Source organism: Anas platyrhynchos, chromosome 23 (genome assembly GCF_047663525.1).
Source record: "Anas platyrhynchos isolate ZD024472 breed Pekin duck chromosome 23, IASCAAS_PekinDuck_T2T, whole genome shotgun sequence".
Classification (NCBI taxonomy): Eukaryota; Metazoa; Chordata; class Aves; order Anseriformes; family Anatidae; genus Anas; species Anas platyrhynchos.
Genome location: NC_092609.1, coordinates 1,036,887 through 1,058,931, shown reverse-complemented (window position 1 = coordinate 1,058,931; position 22,045 = coordinate 1,036,887). Strand labels below are relative to the sequence as shown.

General features: G+C 43.2%; 1 protein-coding gene across 8 annotated transcripts in view; it reads left to right on the top strand.

Annotated features, from left to right (window-relative positions):
- The window catches only part of KCNU1 (potassium calcium-activated channel subfamily U member 1), a 177,693-nt gene that overhangs the window by 55,378 nt on the left and 100,270 nt on the right, over positions 1–22,045 (top strand). For 6 of the 8 annotated variants that reach the window (XM_072027287.1, XM_072027284.1, XM_038166983.2 and 3 more), the window contains exons 25-28: positions 2,046–2,243; positions 2,488–2,594; positions 3,674–3,810; positions 4,388–4,501. In XM_072027287.1, coding sequence (XP_071883388.1) covers positions 2,046–2,243; positions 2,488–2,594; positions 3,674–3,810; positions 4,388–4,452 — 507 coding nt within the window. In that variant the 3' untranslated portion in view covers positions 4,453–4,501. Of the gene's footprint in view, positions 1–2,045; positions 2,244–2,487; positions 2,595–3,673; positions 3,883–4,387; positions 4,502–19,655; positions 19,728–22,045 lie in introns of those variants that run through there. The other 2 variants (XM_072027285.1, XM_072027289.1) reach the window with 2 other exon arrangements.

The window sequence follows — 22,045 nt, the reverse complement described above, 5'->3', positions numbered from 1 at the left end:
AAATTGAATAAATACAAAACAAATCTCTCAAAGGGATAAGCAGTCCAAAATAAGTGTGTCAAGTCCAGTTATGCTTTTCTGAGAAGGTGTTAGGGAAAGTATTATATTGCTGCTACTCACTGATATGTCAATCAGCCAGATGGTAATTAATGACTGCTAGTGTCAAGTGTAAAAGTAACTCAAGACATAGCATGACCTGTCTTAAAGGATAAAATTTCACTCAGGCATAGATTCCAAGTCTGTCCAGGAATGATCAGCACTCAGCTCTGCTTTAGAGTAGAGGGGCACCTTAAGTCACATTCAGTCAAGTCTGTAAATACAGGGAAGAAGGAGAGAAATAAGCTATTGTTTAGCAATTGCAGTATGAGGGAAAATACACATGAATGTGAGAAAAAAAGAGGAAGAAAAAAAAACCTTCAGCAGTCCAATGTCACCTCCTTGTTCTGACACTAAATATCTTTTGTAAATATCTGTGTGTGAGACGCTCAGAGCAGGAGTGCTGGATTTTTTTTTAGCTTGAAAGGCGAGTGGCAGAAGAATCTGCATGGCACAGCGTGGTCTGTGAAGTGAAATGTTACCCCTTGGACGCCTGAAGCAGAACTGGCATTTGTTTCAACCTGACTCTTGGAATGGCTGTAGGCAGAAAACAATCCAATGAGCATGGCCATTATGGCTCAGGTACTCTGAACCCCAAATTCCTGTCCTGACCCAGATGTGGGTTCGGAAGCTACACAGGATCAGCTCTAGAAGCTAAGTAGCAACAGTGACTGAAAGGGACCAAGCAGCTGCTTGGCGGAGGGAGAAGGTTTCTGCCTTTGTGTGCAAGGGCATTCCTAGGCAATGTGCTTCTCTCAAGCTGTAACCAAGCTGAGACCCCCTGAATGCAGTGTGCTCCTTCCTAAGTGCGCGCGCACCGACACACGCGTGCACCTCTGTAGTTTTTCCTTGCCTTTCAAACTCCTGCAGTGTAACTCAGCCTAGAAAGTACAGAATGAGGGTGACATGCAAATCCTATTAATTCATCCAAGTATGGAAATGCAATCCTTTTGATGTCAAAAAGTACAGCAATGATATGTTAAAGAGCTCAGCACGCTTCTGTTAAATATGTAAAGTGCAGATTCCCCTGAAGCTGTATCACTCCTGGATAACTCTGGACTATAGCTCCTTACTTTAAAAGGCTGAGAATTACTCTAACAGCATTATAGCCTTTTGCCCGACAATACGGTCAGATGTTCTTAAGCGGATTTGAGTTTAGCTTGGATTTAGTAACACCGTTCCTTCTCTGCAGCTTGTTTCGTTTCTTTGCTCAGGTGAATGCAGGTGACAGATCCCACAAAGTGGCTCTGCATAGGAAATGAGCTTTTTGAGAAAGGGTGGGAAATAAGTTATTTAGTATATCTGAACGGGGTTCAGATAAAAAAAAAAAAAAAAGTGTGAGGGGGATGCTGTGCCTTTTTTGGCTTCAAACCTGAATTTTGACCATGGTATGTTTTGTTTGTTTGTTTGTTTTTCAAAACAAATACTGAGATAAGGGCACAGAGAGGGGTTTTCATAATGCATGAGGCATCTCCAGGGACAGTTTCCTTCTGCACCTGTAGGGCTGAGCAGGGTAATTGCCCTCCTCAGCCTCACCTTGTACAGTGTGCTCCTACTCAGGTGGCATCGGAGCAGCTGCCCACTTTTCTGGCTCTCCTGACCCTTGACTGGAAAGCCTTCACAAGAAAAGAATGTTAACAGAGCTGACTCCCATTTTTGCTGTCAACAATTTTCTCATTCAGGCACAATTTAGCGTTTTCTATTAGAAGAGTGGAGGTGGGATCTTCTGGGCTCTTTGAAACTGAAATGGGCTAAGCAGGTGGTCATCCATAAATGTTGTCAGAAAACCAAACATAATTAAGGACTAATTTAAGCATACAAAAAACCCCAACACTGTGAGGTGTCTGTCTGATCACATTCTCCAGGCTTTCACTGGAAAATTTTGTTTTCCTTTCAGGAACCAAGGCATACACATTGGTCTTTGAATTTTCATGGTTTCTTCCTTCCAGACCTACTACAACCATCGCATCTTGGCTTTGCTGCAGACTTTGGTGACAAGTGGGACAAGCCCAGCACTGGAGGAACAGCTGTTGGAAATGGACAGTGGGCTGAGCAGAAGTCCTGATGACATGGTCCAAAATGTCTCCCAGCTCCGATGCAAACTGGGACTCCTACCACTGTCTGAGAGGTTGTTAACGGGTGTCACGGTGAGTTGTATCACTGAGAGGTGCTGCACGGACTTGGCTTTCACTCCTGATGTTAGTACTTCAGGATGTAGGCTGGTTGTGATTACCTGAAGCTTAGTTTCATTCAGTTGAAGTTCATAAGCCGTATTTTAAGGAGGCTGAAGATATCAGATAGCCTTATTTTATATTAGACTTCTAAGCTGAATTGGGCTGAATTGTCCACTTTGGTTCCTTTGAGGTAAGAGTATTTTTGCTTCTTTTACAGCAGGAGGACTCCTTTGGAGACGTTTACTGCAAAGCTTTAGACTTGTTCGGGATACTCTGCTTTGGGCTCTACCGGCTGATGAAAGAGCCCAATCCATACAAGAACAGGCAAGTAAAGTGCATCTTCAATTGCACTGTAAGTCAAAAGATGACTACTCATGACTGAACTACTTATTTTTGTCTTGAATTTAGACATCCTTGTAGACATTAAGGGCCATTTGAGGCAAACTGGTGTGGTCTGAACATGGTGCTGTGATTATTTCTGGAGATCCAGTGCTTACTGGCACTTGTATGAGATTCCCTTAAGTTCATTTAAAATGTGATTTATCTTTTCTTCATTAAAGATCTGCTGGAGCACTGAGTTAGTAATGCTGCAGAGGCCAGGGATTTCAGAGAGTTTGCAAGCAGAGAGAACTTTCTTTATGAAGGCAGGCTGACGGAATGGGGTTGTTCAGCCTGGAGAAGAGAAGGCTCCAGGGAGACCTTATAGCAGCCTTCAGGACCTAAAAGGGGCTGCAGGAAATCTGGGAAGGGACTCTTTGACAAGGAGTATAGTGATAGGACAAGGAGTAATGGTTTTAAGCTATAAAAGGGTAGATTTAGATTAGATCTTAGGAAGAAATTATTTACTCTGACGGTGGTGAGGCACTGAAGAGGTTGCTCAGAGAAGTTGTGGCTGCTCCATCCCTGGAAGTATTTAAGGCCAGGTTGGATGGGGCTTTGAGCAATCTCAAAGGTGTGCCTGGCTATGGCAGAAGGTTGGAATTAGATGACCTTTAAGGTCCCTTCCAACCCAAACCACTCTATGATTCTGTGATTCATCTAACCTGTTCTACTCACTGATTCTTTCAGTTTCAAGGTTTTGGTGATTGCTTGAGCTTCAGATCTCCTAGAGAGACATTTACTTTGATTTAAAGATTTTCAGCAATCAAAAAATTATCACATCTTTCAGCAGCTGTTCTAGAGACTAATTAGCTTCATTTAAATATATATATATATATGTATATGCCATTCCTAGGTTAAAAGATAGGTAAAGTTAAACACTGCACATTGTCTCATCATTCTAAAGAATTCTGCAGATGCAATCAGTCATTGCAAAAAAACCCTGCAGCTTTCTTCCTGTCCCAGGTGCTTGCTACAAAGACCTCACAAAGCAGCCTGAATCTCACATACCAGTGCTTTTTCAGGTTTGTGATTGCTCGGCCTGCCAGTGATTTGAAGATGTTGCCCACAGATCTACTTTTCTGTCTTGTTCCGTTCAACGTTGCAACAACTGATGACCAGAGAGGGGAAATGGAGAGTCAGTTAGGAAGCAAGAAAAGAGGTAGTACAGACACCTCCATGCCAGAATTATGAGTTTGCGAAACACCCTACAAATAAAGAATTGTACAAGTTATTAAGATCCCACAATAAATTTTCCGTGTTCTTATTTCTTAGGTGGACAGTGGGCAATTTGAATGTGGCTAAACAGCTTGAGATTAGTATTGAAAACAGTATTGTTATGCTCTAACAACAATACCTATCAGAGAGTAAAATGTTCTCTCTGCAAGGAAAAGGGCAAGAACTTGAATTTCTGCTGAGCACTGCACAGAACAGACCTAGCTGTATACAAACACAATGACTCCATCGAGTTTAGAGATTCCCTGCTGAACTTTCCAGTTCAAAGACTCCAGCACTCTAAAATGCAATTTTCTTGCATACAAAGCTGAAGACGTTGGATTGACATACATTAAAAGAAACATACCAAAAAAGCACAAAATCCCCCCATTAACTTATGCCATAAATCAGGTCCCGCCCTTATGTTATAAAGTCAGTTGAGGGGAAGCAGGAGAATTTTTTCTTTTTTTTTTTTTTTTCCCTCTCTCTCTCTCTCTTTCCCTCTTTCCCCTAACACTAATTAGGTTTGAAAGACTGCAGCTTGAGTCCAGATACCACATGCCGAGAAGAAAGGAACCCAAACAGCTGACGCAGAGTTCAGACTAAACTAACTGCAAGCTCCCCAGGGACATCACAAGGTAAACCTGATAGTCTCTGTCATTTACAATCATTATCAGGCAGCTGAGTCTCTGTAATTTTACTAGGGAGCCAATTAACAGATCCCTGAAGCTCAAGAATAAGGTCTTGGTCCTTTTTCTATTTTAGACAGGAAAAAGGGGAAAATAAGCCTTTGTTGCAAATCAGTACTCCAAAAGCTTTCCCACCCAAGGGAATGGTCAGATCTGGGCTTGCCTTTTTCCTCTTGAAGAGTAAAATAAAGCACTGAACTTAAGTGTCAAGCCAACTGGCTTTAGTACCCAATCTGCAACAAACTGGCTGTGTAACTTTGGGTCAGTTTTTTAACTCTCTGTATACTATTGCTGCCTACTGCATGCAGGGAAAATAATAACATACTTGTTAATTTAGGTAATTAAGAGCTTCAGGGAAAGGACTGTCTCTCGTGATTTGTTTAGCCTAGCATTAATAGGTACTGATTTAGGATGAGACATTTAGGAACTCCACTCAAACAACATGAGTAAGAAGCAAGAAAAAAAGTTTGGACCAAAACTCCAGATGGAAACATATCTGCTCTTGGGGAAGTTTGGGGTTTGGATTCAGGTCTGAGCCTTAATGTGTTGGAATCATCTTCCTGGAACAAAATAATCATACATTTTCAGTTCAGGGCAGATTGCAAGCAGGAATCAGTGAACCGTGCTTAGAGCAAACAAAATACCATAGGAAGCATGCTTTCCCATTGCCAGCCCTTTGCAGACCTGAATGTGAGCCAAGACAGTCAGCTGATCTCCTGGTAGGAGTTTTTTTGGCCTAAAATCGCCCTGTATATACAAACTTAGATAAGAATTTGTGCACTGGATTCTACTTACCCTCTGGCAGATTGAGGCTTCAATAACAGTGTCTCAGTCCATTCCCTAACATGCCTTGTTTTAAACAGACAAGGTAGAAGGAAGAGCCTGGGCAGGCTTTGCAGTCTCTGATCCATTTGCAAGCTTTAGGAAGAGCTGAGATTTCACTATGAAGGACACCTCATACTGAGACCCAGCAAGCTTTCTATCTTGTTATCTGAACCCTTCTTTATTTGCAGCTGTAAGTCAGTCTAAGCAGGGCACAGAGGAGGTAACATTTTTTTTCTTTCTTATTGTTCTGTTGCTTTTAAATATCCACACGTGCATGCCTGGACCTCTGTGTACTGATTTTAAGCAGGTCTTGTGCTATGGGGAGGCACTTCTAGTAAGAAAGTTGCAAGGAAAAACAAATCTTGTTTACTCAGAACTTTACTGAGTGGATGAGAAACTCAGACTATCTTGCCAGCAAATTCCTCTATCTGAAATCATCTGCTTTTCCTAGAAAATAGAGGCAAATGAGCGTACTCCTTCATGACTGAAATTCAGGCTGTATTGTGTTCAGCTCTAAGGCACCAAACATGGGAAATGCCAGAGCTATTACTCCAGAGCTATGTCTCATGGAGTAAAAGTGTAACAAGTGGTATGAGTATCTTTTTTTATATTTTTTTTTTCCATCAGGAAAAAAAAATGTAAGGAATCTGCAGCAAGTATATCTTTTAAATGTTCCTTGTCTCCAAGGTGTCTTAGGTGCAGGACTGCCAGTGATGACACATGCCATGCTTTTCCCCCATACATTCACACTATCTCCGTGTGTGTATGGGGGGAATATGCCTGTTTTATCATAGAGCTTTTCTAGTACATCATATTTTCAGTTGCTTTACCTGCACCTGCTAGAGCGTGTCACTTACTGGAGTAAGATGGAGCAGGGAGAGATGACAAGGTGATGAAGGGACCTCTTTCACTTTGCTTATTCCACCTTTTTGTTTAGTTGCTATCTCTGAGCAAGCAGTTCTGCTTCTCATGCGAGCAGGGGGAAAGAAATCCTAAGGAAGGTAAAAGCATTAATGGGTCAAGGCCTCCTTTGCATAATTCTATTATCACCAGGAAGATTCTGCAATAATCATGTTAGGCATGTGCTCTGGAGCATCAAAGTGACTTGTCTTACCTTACTTTTTGATGTTAGACAGGTTTAAATGCTTTGTACAGATGAGGCACCTCAGACAGCTGATCAAGAAAGCCTGTGCTGTTCAAGCAAAGCAAAGGTCTGTTTTGCTGCTTCTTCCCTTTTTTTTTAATGTCAACAATGTCACATTCTTCCAGCAAAGAATAATCTCTGTTGTCACAAACTGTGAAAAGCAAAGGTGTAGGAGAGAATCTGTGTCTGGGTGCATGCAAACACGCTTTCTGAAGCAACCACCTTGATTCTTCAGCAACAAGATCTTGTATATTGGTTGGGTCATATATTTATATACCTCTTGTATTAAAAAGTTCAGCCTCTGCAGTGAAAACCACTGTGGTACACAAAGCTGATACAGGATCTGTGCACTGTAGTTTGCTAACCTGTACCCCTTCTGAGCTGTGAAGGTCACTTCAGTGTGTGGCTAGGAGTTAGTGAGTTTTACATGTATTTTTCAGCAGTGCTAACAGAGTCTCCATTTGAGTTCTGAAAATGTTGTGCTGGTTACAATCAGAAGTGAGCCTAGGTGGTGTATACAAGGAGTTACCAGGGAAGTGAGGAGTTGTAGTTCATTCAAAAGCGTATATCAGATCTGTGACAAAACCAAAGCCAGAACCCAGGTCTCCTGATTTCTAGACTAGCATCTTTCCCACAGGGCCATTTTGCATCTCGGCTTTCAGATGTCGGCTCCTGATCCATGTGCCTATCAGGATCATTCCCTTGCCAGTCTGACGAGGGATTTAACAGTCATTTCCAGAGGTGGCAGGAGGGCTGCTGAGATAGTCTTCATGGGGCAATGCCTGATGAACTGTTTTTCCATGTGCTGTGAGATGGGCAGCCTCTCTAAAGAAGCAGGGAAGTATCACCAGACGGGAAGGTTCCTCCCCTGGGGTTAGCCGTGCCCTGTCTGGCTCGTCACCTGGGGCACTGTTGGTTCAGGCAGGCACACGATGAGTGCAGCCAGAAACCTCTCCAAAGATGCACGCAAGGGTACGTAGGCTCTGCAGAGACCTGGACTTGCTAAGGCATTTATCCTAACACATGCATCCACCCGGATCTGAGCACCGATAAGGGCACGCACACACAAACCTCTGCAAAGAGCATTTGCCCCTAAGGAGATGAATATACACATCGAGGCCAGGATTGTTGTGCTCCCTCCTCCTCCTCCCTGTAGCCAAATCCAATCCAGCAGAATGAGAAGTGAGGGATGTCACTGCGGTGAGCTGTGCTGGGTTTGCAGTACAGCATGTCGCAGGTGGTGACTGACACATAGTCAATGAGATCTGAGGAGAATCCAGACTCTATAAATGTTAGATGAGGCAGGCTGGGCATTGACAAAAACAAGAGGTGGCTGCAAACACCGAGTGTCATTATTCTCTGAGCAGGGATGGCGAGGGGCCTAGGATCTTCCCATGGAGATTAACTGCTCCGCAGCAGGATGAAGTGCTGTCTCCTGATACACGGGGCTATCTGGTTGTCCTGAGAACACTTGGCAGGAAGGGTACGACAGCAGGAGCTCAGCCTTTGAGAGCATGCACACAGTTTCCTGTAAAGCAGGTATCTTGTCTGAGATAGGATTTTACTCTACTGAGATAAACATAAAATACCTGATGGTTTAAATTAATGCTGGAAGAGAAAGCAATCTCTCTTACTCAGTAATTGGCAGTGGGCTCTCTAGCCCCCTTCTGCTGAGGGAAGGGCTCTTTCCTACTTTTCTATCCATCTGCTTCAGCTTTCTGTCTTGACCTGCCACCAATGTACCATAAAACCCCGGTCTCATCCCCCACCATCTCTCTAGTGACCAGTTATGAAGGGACTAGAGCAGGTTAACTGCTGATTGCTTCCCTGCTTGCAGCAGGAGGCCATGCAGAGTGAATTAGGTGAGCAAACTGTATTAAGCAATCTGGAAGTGCATCATTAATGCTTTTTTTTTTTTAATTGAATAAGTCCATACCTTGTTAAAAAAAAAAAAAAAAAAAAGGAAAAAAAAGTACTGCTGTGGCTTGGTCTTGTGAATCTGTAAGATATTTATCTGAGTAGTTGACATTTCTTTTTCTGTTTCTCTCATCATCTGCTGAACACTCGCCCAGTACTGGAGAACCAGTTCTTACACTCTTCCACGAGCCTCACACTTGCTGGAGATTAGCATTTTGTCTCCACCAGCATGGCTTGTATTCTGTCCTTGCTTATCCAGGCAACTACAAAAAAAAAGAGGCAGAAGTCCTAAATGCCAGACTAATGCATCAATCATAATTCCTGAGCTGCCAGCAGTCATGTAACTGCTTAAAGACCTCAACAGCCCTCTGGCACTTAAAGAAAAAAATCATCTAATTAATCACAGGTGAAACAGCTTGGACCTGCTCCAAAAGCCCCTGAATTTACTGCCAAGCTTTGATGCTAATTTTCCTTCTAAGTAACCCCCTAAAGAAATTTACGATTAGGTAATTAAAGTGATGAATAAAGAGATACTTAGAAGAAGGAGGGAAATGAAAAAGAAAAAGGAAAAAAAACCCTTGAGTCAAATGCCTTAAATCTCCTCCCCTCCTCAAAGAGAAACGTTAGTCATTTTTGCACATGCATTGTCTCTGAAAATTGGGTTGGATTCCCACAGGAGACTTGAGAAATATTCCTTAAATTAATGTTTGCATAACCAAATAAAACAGAAAAGAAGGGACTCCAAAACAGATTGTAATGTCAAGATGGTTGGGGAGGAACTTCCAGCTTCTCCCTGAGAACCTCATGCTGCACAACTTTTGTCAGAAGCTGCCTCATGCCTTTCCCACCTCTGTACCAGAGGTGAACATTCTTAAAGGCAATTAGATATGTAGGTGTGCAAATTAATTTTAAAACGTACTGATAGCTAACGAATAACTTGAGAGCAACTTTTAAAGTCTGGCTGTAAGTTCTTAATAGGACACGAACACAAAAGGTAAAAGAATTAAAGTAATGCTTTGCAATGTCCTCTCACGTTCTTCCATTTTCTTCAGAGGGGGAACTAAGTAGCCTTTGATTTGAATTCTTCCTTCAGGCAAATGTACCACACCAAACTCAGTGTAAGGGGCATGAGTTTAAACACATGCTGCAAAATTTTGATGGTACCCAGATGCTTACACTGAAGATACAGATATGGCCCTGAAACAGGAAAAAAACATTAGGATCTAGTTTCAGTTCCAGGCTGCATTATTATTAAGTAAATATTATATATATGTATATATATAAAACAAACAAAACAAAACAAAAAAAGAAGCTTGTCACTATTCAGGGGTTTGCTGCCGGCTTTTTGGCACAGCTTTGGCTAATTCTTTCCTCATGGCTAAAAGCAAGTCTTAGAATCCAGGAAAATTCCTTTCTGGCCCATAAAATGAAATACATTGATTTCATTTTATTTTTTTAATTTTATTTTTTTGGCAAGGTTTGCTTGTGGTGGTGGGAGTATTTTCCCTTCAGGACTACTACTATCTCACTTTTCTTTCTACATTTTGGTCCCAGGCCTCGAAGTGGCAGAAAGCTGCTGTGCCCTCACCTTTGGTCTTTTCTGGGAGTGCACCCAAGACTGTGCTTCACACTACATGATACACCTGACCTTTCTCTGTTAATAAATTCCTGCTGACCCCATCACATCACCCCCTTCTTTTCTGCCTGGCACTGAGGGAAGAGTTGCTGAATGATTTTAGAGGAGACCAGAGAGGATAAAAAATGAGAAAATGGCAGATTAGATCTGAGGTGACAGAGATGAGAAATAAAAGCCATTAGAGCCCATTTGCAATGTGCCCTCATTGAGTCAAGTTTCAAGGTGTTTTTCCAGATTATTAATAGCCTGACAGCAGTTTTTGTACAGGAATCTGATACATGAAATAACACTCATGTATACACACTGCATTGTAGAGGGGAAAGTAGAGTCCTCTCATTTATTTACTTGAACAGATTTGAAATACAGCAAACCAGCCAGCTGGGTTACAGACAAAATAAACATTCTCCATTATAATCGTGGCATCTTCAGACACATGTCTCTATAATAATGCTGTGGTATTATGAGGAGCTCTCAGAAACCTCTGCAACCAGCCTTTGCTGTCTGTATGGTCTGGGCTGCATTCAGAGTGGCTGTAGCATTCTTTGGTGTGGAGTGCATTGCTCTAAGTCATTTCAGTCCTTGGTTAACATCACCAAACCTGGATCCTGTGGGCCATTTTGGTCACGTATAATCTCCCAGGTATCTAATTTATTCAATGTGGCAGGCTTCTCTTAAAACTCTTAGTCAAGCACCATCCTAAAGAGATCTTTCCTGTCTTATCCCCTGCTCATCTGAATTACCTCAGTCCTCTCGTTGTGATATCCATGTGAGATGAAAGCTAGAAAGAGGGAGAGGGAACAAGGATATTTGGGTGTGTGGGAAAGAAAGGTTGAAAAATTCCCAAAGTTATACTTCATAGTTGTGTGCTTGTAAAAAAGAAATACCAGGTGGGTAGTGCTTTGAACTTCACAAGGCTTTGTGGGACGGAGTCGTCAAATATGAATAATTGTAGCTTTCTTCATAAACAATGGGTGCCACAGAAAATTTGACTGATACAGTCCATAATGCCTACAGGCCAAACAGACTTTCAGCTGAAAGAGAGAAGCTCTTCAAACATCATTAGATGATGATGTCTGCTTGTCTGTGGTTGTTGCTTTCTATTAAACTTTCATTTTTTACTTCCTCATCTCATGTTGCAAACTACTTGTGAGAATTGCTGAGCAGAAATAACCAAGTCTTAATCTATGTTAATAACACGCTGTAGTGATAGCCAAGCTAATTTCCAGTGAAACCAGTCAAAGAAATGTAGAGGGTAACTTTACCCCATTTTTGTGCTCCTTTCCAAACAGTCTGCAGTGTATCACGCAGCACTGTCTGGGAGGATGCACTAGCATGCAAACAAGCAACCCTCGCTACAGATACAGCACTTTCTAGTGATGGTTGCCCAACCTTAACCAAAATGAAAGGAGCTTCTGTCAGAGGTGCTCAAAACCAAAGAGAATCTGCTCTTTAAGGCAAAGGGAAGATGCTCTTGATAGATGCAGAGGAATCCTGAGGTCTAAAATTGGAGTAGCAAGGTGGAGACCTAAGTTTGAGAAGAAGAAAATTCTACATGTGGTAGTACTCACATTGCTGGGCTGTCTGCAAGGAGGTGACACAGCAGCCACCTGTACAGGTTGGTCTGGAGAATAATACAATTAGATTTCCGTACTGGGATACTGAGATGAAATTGAAACAGAGGTAGCTAAATCTCTTTCCTGCTCGCCCCTTCCTTTGTTTTCTTGGTCTCACAATTTATAATTTAACCATAATTGCAGTTTGTATGCTGGCAGCCTCAGCCAGTTCTGGGTGCTTCTATGAGCTTCTGTCTAGCAGAAGACAGAAATGAACTTAAAGCACTTGTTTGCTTTCTAATGAAGCAATGCCCCTGCCAGCAGGTCTTTTCCAGGAGACAGATGAGACAGCCTGAAAATCCAGTCTTACATTAGGGTCAATTACCCCCAGAGGATCCACATCACCTAGCATGCAATTGAGCATGTGCAATTCCTTCTTAGTTTGGTAAACCTTGTGGGTACACAAGCATTTCCAAAAGACAAATCGTGTATCATTGTTCAAGAAAGCAACGCCATAACAGAGAGGCAAGGCTGAGGATAGCAGTCTCCCACTAGCTCTTGCTTTCACACCCTTACGAGTGCTATGTAATGCCTAGGAAGTGTTGAGAAGCATTTGTAATTCCTTGCTCAGCACTTCTTGACTTCGTAGACTTGACACGTAGGCTGTGAGCTACTTTGGGAGCCAACGAGTGCTATAGTATCTTACTTTCCTCATCCAAATGCTGGTGTGAAGTAATTCAGATTCCCTACAATTGCATCTTTGGTTTCCAGTAGCACTAACTCGGTACTTTATGTTTTGCAGTGAGGTGAGTTAGGGATTAAGCACTTTGCTCTGTAACTTTCTGTTCCAGCAAGTCGTGAAGACCTGGGATTCTGCCTCTGCAGGGAATTGATGCCACGTTGAATCAGTCTGAGGAGTTTTCTGCTAGGGGCTTACCCAACATTCTTCTTGCATCTGTGTTTTGTAAAGTGTGTCATGCCACTGGCCTTCCTCTTCTTATCCCTCGTGCTGCTGTTTATGAATTCAGCTTGTCTGGGTTCTCACAGGACACCCAGCATTACTGCATCTGAGAAGCTCATCCTGCTGACCACAAACTGCCACCTACAACATAAGGAATTTCTCTCTGATGATTTAATCAAAAGATGTTCCTTGCCTTTTACTATAACTAGTTGCTTTTATTTTCACAGGAAAATAGAATTTTCTCTCTATGAAGGAACACTTTCCCAAATTTTTCAAATGTTTCTTTTTCATGCAGTTTTTCAGTTATGTTTTTTTCATCGACAATATTATCCAAATTGTGATCTATTAATCAGCGTAAGACCAGCATGGTAAATGATATTTTAACCTTGCAAGGCAGCAGAATGTAAAATTGTGAATATTTTCACTATACTAAAAAAAAAAAAGAAAAAGAAAGAATAAGTCAACTCCAGCATGTAGATCTGCAGCTTGTAAAGTATTTTGCTATCCTTCAGGATGAAAGGTGCCCATGTAACAATAAGGCATTATTATACTTCCTTTATTGCTTTGTACATGCATAATTTACTGACTGCTAAAGAAACCCCTGGTGGAATGCCTCTTTGAAGTCATCTGCCTCGCCTAAGTAGTGGTTGCTGCTTGCTTCTTTCCTACCCAACTGGTTGTGATGCTGCCTATGGCAATTTCAGTGGCTAAATTCCTTCCTCCAGTAAAATCTTAACTAGTTGGGCTGAATCTTGAAACAGTTCCCTCAATAAATATCAAAAGGGAAATCCAGCTTAATATAAACAGAGAATAGCAAAATGGTGCTACGTATATGGTTGAATTTCCCTTCAGGTAAACCACTAATGGCGCATATAACTCTCATAATTAAAAGCCACATCTGATAGAACAAAGTCGTCTGTGCAAGCAAAGAAAGGGGAAGATGAAAGCGCCACCAGTGCAGAGCAGCAGTCCAGCTATAGGTCTGTACATGTCTCTTTCCCCGTTCTGAGAGTCAGCCAGAGCCTGAAACCTCTTTTGACAAGTAGCTCCTCTGATGACAGATGCTCCCTGCAGCCTCCACAGGCTGCAAACAGATGCATTGTTCTTGCTGTCAGCTCCCCATTGAAAGGTGATTCCAGTAAGCAACAATTGGCATGATTTGTTAGCATTAGTCAGCAAGCGCATGGATCAGATTTGCTCCCAAGGAAAAGGAAAAGCAGGTCTGAGGCTGAAAAATCAGAGCTCATAATCAAGGGCTTGTCAGGGTGTACGTCTTGCTCTTTGGGATGTGAATGAGGGACGTGTTGCTAGTCTTGACTTCAACTCCTTCACACTTCAGAATAGGACCTATTTTTGTCAGAGTGCTCCGGATAAATTGATCGCATCCCTCTTCAGGCTCCTCACCTAGGCAGCCTGCAGCCTTCGTCTCTGTGGCAATACCTGGTGACACCAGCAAAAAAAACTCTGAACTGCAAAAAATAAAAAAAAATTGACTCTTGAGCCAGAGTGGGCCTACTGATCAGAACTGGGTGAAGAAGGACAGGCTCTGGAATAGAATATTCATCATTTACAAAAGAGGCAGAAAAGCAAATGTCACAACAATGTTGTTCCTGGTACTGAAGGATTGTATGATACTGAGTGGCCAGGCAAGAAAACAACAGGGGAAATTCAATGCTAGTGAAGCTGCACGGTAAAAAAAAAAAAAAAAATCCCCAAAATATTTCCACAGAATATCTCTGAATTAATTAACATCTTGAAGGGAAGAGATGTCACCAGCTCTTTGAGAAATTTTTAGGGAAGAACTAGAGACCATTTTGCTCTTTATACCTGTAGCGTGCCTTTGTCTGGAATACTGCATGCATTTCTGGTCACTCCCGTAAAACTGTCTCCCTGCTCGGTTAGACATACCGTAAAGTAGCTCAGATTTTTGTTTTATTATCAGTTCAGCTACAGCTGGAACAAGAAAATGGACAGCCTGCCTACTGCTTCTTCAACAGCAGTCGGCAGTAGGGAACAAATGCCTGCTGTCATTTTCCACCCAAGTTATGCTACCAACTTGAGTACAACCAACCGAGGTCAGGCTGTTACAGCCGTGCTTGGCTCGTAGGCTTGATTCAAACCTTGGCTTGGAAGAATTTAGATAACCAGGCAATTTATGACCCTTCCTCTCCCAGGCTCTCTTCATGCAGCTACAGACCCTAAAGAAATGATAGGTTTTCCCTGCCCTGGGCCCCACGTAGGCAGAAACCTCACCAATGTGGTGCTAATTCTAGATTCAAGCTTGTCAGTACTTTGCTTTTTACAGAACATGGGAATTGCTCACAGTGCAAAAGTGTAGAGCAGAGACGAGCTAGAGATGAAGCAAATGATTAACACCACGCACACAGCCTGGAGCTGCAATTGCAACTGATTCCTATTTTATTTTTTTAAGTACGTTTTGGCACTTTTTCCCCAGCCCTTCCTTTTCCCTCTCCCTCAACACAGCTAGAAGTAGTCCATTAGTGTGAAAGATGTGTGTCACTGCATGCTGATCTAGGACAGAGCTCAGGCTGCTTTTCAGAGCAAGTGCCTAGAAGCATTATTATACACCAGCCAAGATTCTTGGTAGTGATTTAAAATGGATTTTGATTTTCAAGGTGCATCTTAAAAGCACCTGGTTTTCTAAAAATGTGAGAGCTACTCAGTTCTTACTATCTGCAGATCAGAAGCTCTCGAATTAGGTGCCTAAAAATAGAAGCATCCTATAGTATTAGTCACTTCTGGAAATATTGTTAACACAGCCCGATTTCCTTCTAGTCTGCAATTTGTGCTCACCACTGACTGCGTGAAGTGCCCGAGTATAAATGAGTGCTGATGGGAAAACCAGGCCTCCAGGATCCGAGCAGGTTGTGCTCTCGTTACTCTTTCCACGTGTACTTGAGTCGCAGCCTGCACCACGTTGCCAGCTGGAGATGTGGAGATGGTGCTGCCCCAGCCCTGCTCCACCACTGCTTTGACCAGAAACACTCGTCCCTTGCAGTTCTTGGTCTGCACGTTGATGTGGACACAGATCTACACCCTGTGAGTGGCTGCGTTCCTGCCATCCTCCCCGTCTCTGCCCCTGAGCGGTCCCATTTAAATTTTCATATCCCCATCTGGTTCTGCATTGCCATCTCTGGTCTTGACCAGCTCCCTTAACCCATCCCTACTCTGAAGTTTCTAGTTGTCTGAGCAGATGTCGGTGCTATTAGGCACGTGATAAGGCTGGAAATACTTTTTTTTTTCACAAGAATCAGTCCCTGAACTCATCTCTCTAAAGCTTGCAATGCCTACTGGTTGTTATGGGGGAGAGGAAATTTGTTCATCTGGGATAAAAGCCTTAGAAATACTGACCTGAGCAAAGTTACAGCTGCTCGGGATCGTCCAGCATTTGCCCCTTCTCCTTTCTATTAAGTAGCTATTCAACAAGTTAAGCCTGAGCAACTGTGTGCGACCCCATGGCTAGAGAACATCTGTGACTGTACTCTGTCATTTGCAAAATGGAGCAGCTCTAATCTCTTGAGCACACTGCTCTGCAGTGACATTTCCAGGACATCCGCACTCCAAAAGGCATGCAGTAGCCTTGGATTAGAGTTTAAAATAGAAGCATGTTTGCCTTTGTGTACAGCATGGGATTGCTAAGGAGAAATAGCGATGGGAGCGTGCGGTTGACCCACGGTGGCTGTCGGGAGCAGAGGTCTCCACGGGGTGGGACGTGGGCTGGGGGGTGGCCTCGGTGATTCTTGATCTCCCGTGTTTCTAAAGGTGCTTTTCGTAATCGTGAGCTCTGGTTTCGTGGCTCTGGTTTCCTAACAAACGACAGCTGAAATTCTTTTGTTTGTTTGTTTTAGGTGTGGTGTTTTTTAAACACTCACAGCAAGCTGTTGTTGTTCCTCTGCGTGTTGGTAAATAGTAGCTGCCGACTTTCACCTTGGGAGAGGCAGAGTTTGAGCAAACAGCGAAGTGCTTGGGCAGATCGGGTGGAGAGGGTGAGAGCACAGGTGAACCCTGATTTCCTAAAACCTGCTGATTTTCACCCAAAGTTCATGCTTCTCAAAACCTACACGTGGGATTTTGAGGCAGGGGCTGCAGAGAGCTGTGCCTGGCATAGAGGGGGGGACCTGCGAGGGGTGGGCACACGGCAGGCTTCTTCTATGCTCCCTGTGCCTTTTTTCATCGCCCCTCCATCCCTCCTGCAGCCCAGGGCAACTCACTGGACCTTACTGGTGCCCAGCATGGCCCAACCCAGCCCTGCGCCTTCTCTCTTGTTCTGCAGCGGCAGTTTTCAGCTGGTTTGTAGAGAGCATCCGACTGATTTATTGCTCCCAACGTCTCTTAGTTTGTAATAAAGTTTTCAGCAGCTCTGTCGAGCCTGCTCCCCGCCCCCGCGCACGCACACATCCCCGCGCTTGCTTTGTTCTTCTCACACATAATGTCAACTCATAAACCTTTCATCAAGTCAACCAGGTGGAAAAAACCCATTACTGAAAGAAGTGTTCATTCAGGTTCGGGGGGGAAATGGAGGGGAAGGCGGAGGAGAAAGTTCCCCAATGGAAAAAAAGAAGGAAAAAAAAAAAAAGAAAAAAGAAGAAAAAAAAAAAAAAAAGGAAAAAAAGCTGTGTGTGCTCTTAGCTGAAAAGCCGGCTTTGCTGTGCGCCCCAGGTGCCAGGCCCCGGAGGAGCCTGGCAGATCTGTCATCCCGGTGACAGGAGATGGGAAGCGCTGTGCACGCATTCAAAGAGGCAGCGATTTGGGCCTAATACCCGCTGATGAAAGGGAGCTTCAACACCGCCGGCCGCTGCCAGCTCCGACAAAACCGCCTGGGCTTTTGTGCGGCGGAGAGGACCCCCCCGCGCACACATACACACACACACACTGGTGGTGGTGGAGGCTTCCCTCTGCTCCTCCCCACCCCGAATCGGTGTTGGCTGGGGCTCGTGTGCTGAAAGATGCTGCTGGCCACACAACGGAGGGGCTGACAGGGGTGTGTTGGCCGCAGAGGCGCTGTGCGATCGACGGAGGTGCTGAAAAATGGGAGTGGGGAGGCAGGCACGAAGTGCAGAGGTGGGGAGCAGCCTGGGACCTCCTTGCAGGGTGCCAGCGGGGCATTGTGCATGGTTCAGCGTGGCTCATCGTTCCCCGTGGCCAGTCAAATGTTAATTTTGAACGGAATTTCAGTGAAAAGGGCTGGAGGTGGAGGTTGCTGGAAAATGAAATCTCCCTTAGTCCAGCTTCTTTCTGTTTCGGGAGCACGCTTTTGGGGTTGTTGATGGGTTTCTTTTTACACGGGGACTTTGAGAAAGTTCTGCCCAAAATATTATTTAAGCAATTTCTCAGCAAGGTAGTCCAGTTACTGCTCTGGAGCAGGGAAAAAAGGGCACTGAGGGATGGAGAAAGGCTGGGAAGCAACAAAGGAGCATAGGCAGTGACATCTGTCACTAGTATTTCAGAAGTTAAAAATTCAGCATAATCTACTGCCACCCTGTCCGCTGTACCGAGTTCCAACAGTAACAGAATTGTCATGATTTCTACATGAATTAATTCAAATCTCTCTTTGCATGATATGGCGTAAGAAAGGGGCCATCTGGTTTATGTTCTAGGTGTCAGAACCACTCATACCAGCACACGCTCCTAGTGCAAGATGCAAGTTGACTGCACATATTAATGTCTCCTTACCCTCTGCCTCCCCGAGACCTGATGCTGTTGTCCCATTATGGTGCTGCCATTTATACTGTCAATAGCAATAATAATAATAATGCAGTGCTTGGCACGCACATAGGACCTCCAATTACAACCGTGCCTGAGTTACTTACCATGTGTTTCTTCACGTGGAGGGGGCTTAGGGACATCAAGGAGGATCGTGCTGTGATGAGGTTCAGAGTGGCCAAGCACACAGTAAAAGGTTGTCCGGTTTCCACAAAATTAGCACGTAGCTAGATAAGGCAGACATCCTAGATCGTACGTGGAGGTTAATGGCTTCCCCTGGTATACAGAAATAATCTTTGGCAGTGGAGTTGAAAAAAAAAAAAAAAAAGAATCAAGGCATTTGGACACCTGCCCGCACCGCTGGAGAATGACAGCTACTGTCGGGTGTCTCCCCATAATGGTAAATATTTAAATAGCGGCTATCAGACTTAGAAGCCTGTGATAAGAACTTAGATAATAGTAAAAAAAATATATAATTAGATGTCTGTAAAGTGATAACGTCACACAGATTCACACTGCATGATTTTCAGAGATGTAAGCAAATCCGAATGTATTAATCCTCACAACACCCTGCAGCAGTGCAATATTGCAATTCCAAAGTGACTCAGGAAAAAAATGGGGTCCGGAAAATGGGTCAGACTTTTTGGGCTGTAAGCAAGTGCATCAGATTTCAATGCAAAGTCTGAGCAGAATTGGCTTGCTGGGACTGGTCACCTGAGTGATAGTTTGTGTTCCTTTGTCTCAATGAAAGAAGCTCAAAATAGTGGAGGAAAAAAAAAAGTCCTGAAGCAGAAAAACCTCATCTACTATAGATTAGCTCTGTTTATATTGCAAAGGCTCTGGCTTAAGTGATTTTTTTTTCCCCTTAGAAATATTGTTTTAGCATGAATTTATCTTGAAATGAACTTTGTGGTAAATATAATTTAAGCATAAGCTTAAATTCAAGGTCTTATTTAAGTGCTTTTCTACTTTACTTGCCAGCTAAGGATCTGGCCTGGGCTTTGAATGTCTTTAGGGAGAAGAAGCAGATTAATGAGATTAGAACATTTTAAATCACTTTTGTACTTTTCTGGGCTGCATGATCTTTATAATACCTCGTCTCTATAGACTCTATAAAGTGTGTTGGCTGGGTGCTAGTAGACAGGGATGATGAAAATGAGGCTTGCTTGTGCATCCCTTCAGATTTGGGGAACATATTCAATGGCCTATGGCTATGTTCTGTTTCATATGTCAGCGTGCGTGTAATCTCTCAGTCTGCTTTTTGAAAACCTGAACTTTACTGCTTAACTCTCAACCTTATGGGCCTAATTTCCTCGCTGAGGTTTACACCGGATATTTTACAGTCAGGCCAGTAAAAAGAAGAATGTGGTCATGGAAGACAGTGACCTGGGAACCCACAGGCCTTCACCCAAAGCGTAAGTACAGAAGGGTTTGGACTGGTACCTCCTGGCAACTTCTCCTAGCGCAGACACATATGGGTACACACACTCACTGCTGAAACTCCACAGACAAAAGGCAAATCCGGGATACTCAGTTTTACATTTTTTTCTCCCAAATTCAGAACTAAGGCATCTCTACCATAGTGCAGTCAAGGAATCAGCGCGGCCTGGTGAGCTCATATTTCCCCCTGTGTCACTGGGTGGTTTCCATTTACACGGTGATGCAATGTAAAGCGACCCCAGTGAGAGCAGAGGAGTGTAATGTGGGTTGTCGGCCTTAGGGGGTGAAGGGGCTCGTCAAAGGGAAATTGAGCAATTGCAACAGACTGGAGTTTCCTGCAGCTAAAGTTCTCCAGCAGCCAAAGTTAATCTGTTCCTCAAAGGCTTTCTGTGAAGGAAAGTAGCAAGAAGCCCAAATCCCACAAAATATCAAAAGCTCCAGGATTTTTCCTGTCCAGAGATTTTCATCAAGGCAGGTTTCCCTGGGGGTCTAATTGCATGTTCGGCTCACGCAGCCCCTGGTAGCTCAGGCTCTGAAAAGCCACGTGGGAAGGAGCAGGAGAAAAATCTGGAGTATTCTAAATAGTGCTGCTGGTTATTGCTGGTCAGTGTCAGCGGGGCCCCGACAAGTCCGCCTCCAGCCAGGAGAGACAACGATATGGAGAACTGAAAGTCCATGTACGTAGATAGGATGTCAAGGGGAGGAGGGCAAAAACACCAAAGCAAACCAACAGGCTTGTTTATAACAATCATATGCATAAACTGGAGCATATGCTTAATTCAGGACTGTCCCAAAATGCAGCAAGAGTAAATGATTGTTGGACAGAGCTTACACCTTGCAAGCAGGGCTTGCATGGAGCTGGGACAAAGTCATCGGGACATGCAGAACCAGTTACAGCTCGGTTTCCCACATTGAAATAGTGAGTATAATTAAAAATAAATCACCATAGCTTTTAGTTTGATGAAATTACCACTTATATTAAGAGCAGCTTGAGCTGACTCTAAATCACTTTCTGCAGAGTGTCACTTTGGGATTTAAAATATTTGATTGGTTAAAGAATGTGTTGTGCTGCATTGGGGAAATAAAACAGTAAAATGTGAATCACACACGGTGAATGCAAGAGGTTCTCAGATTCTTGGATGCCTGAAGTCTGTAAGAATTGAAATTAGCCCTTCGGAAAACAGGGGTTGATTAATACAAATATTCTCCCAACTACTTAATTCATCTGCCCTAATCAGCTGTGGAAGTCAGTTTTGACTTTCTGGCCAAAAGGATGATAAGGAAAAGTACATACTGCAAAAACCAAGTCAGGGGATTCCTTACTAAAAGTCAGTTTGATTCCCTGTTTGCTACTGGTGAAGATATTTAAATACTCATTCAAGAGATGACCTTTAAACAGAGACTTTAGAGAATGTATGTAAAATTGAACAAAATAAGAAGTAGCACAACTCTACAAAGTCTTCTGAGCTGAAATACCTTAGAGACTGAGAAGCAAAGCAAGCTGTGTGAGACACGGGAATGGAGAGTCACAATCTTCTGCCCTCAATGCACAGCTCAGGTTGCACCTAGCTGGTTGTGCTGAGGCAGCTACAAAGACTTCAGTGCTTTCAAATATGAAAAAACATCTTTTACTTTGGTGACTTTATTGCAAGTTTTACAATATTGAGTATTTTTTCTAAGTCTCATCTCCAAAATGTATGAACTTAGATGAGAGGCATAGCTTTCATTCCTTTTTGTTTCTTTTACTCTGTTAAAGCTGGTTCCTATCCAGAATTATTAGGATTAGAAATTTAAAACTATGACTTTTTTTTAAAGCATTTTCTGATATTGCATTCTATGTTGCAGTTATGGTACCTTAGGGGAAACGAGAACTTGAGCTCATGAATCCTGGAAGTTTGGGGTTTATGATGCTGCAGAAAGACTGTTTGTTGAGTACAAGGCCTGATCTGGAAATGCATTTAAGACATGCATGACTTTGAGCATATAAATAGTTGCACAGAAGTCAATGGGACATAAATTTATGAATTTGCCTAAGTGCTTTGCTGGATCTTTGCCTAAGGAACCACTTACCATGAGTTTGAATAACAGAATCATGGCCTCATTAATGAACAAACCTCTGGATGAAGAGCATCAGTGAAATGTGAAATCCAGCTCCGTGCTGTATCTCTGCTATTCGGCTTGATTTCATCTCTACGTAAACTCATTCTGCTGTGCTGACATTTATGTCCTTTGGCTTTTCCAAAATGTGATTTGTAAGTTCTATTCTACACTTGTGAGGGCAACGGGACTGTGC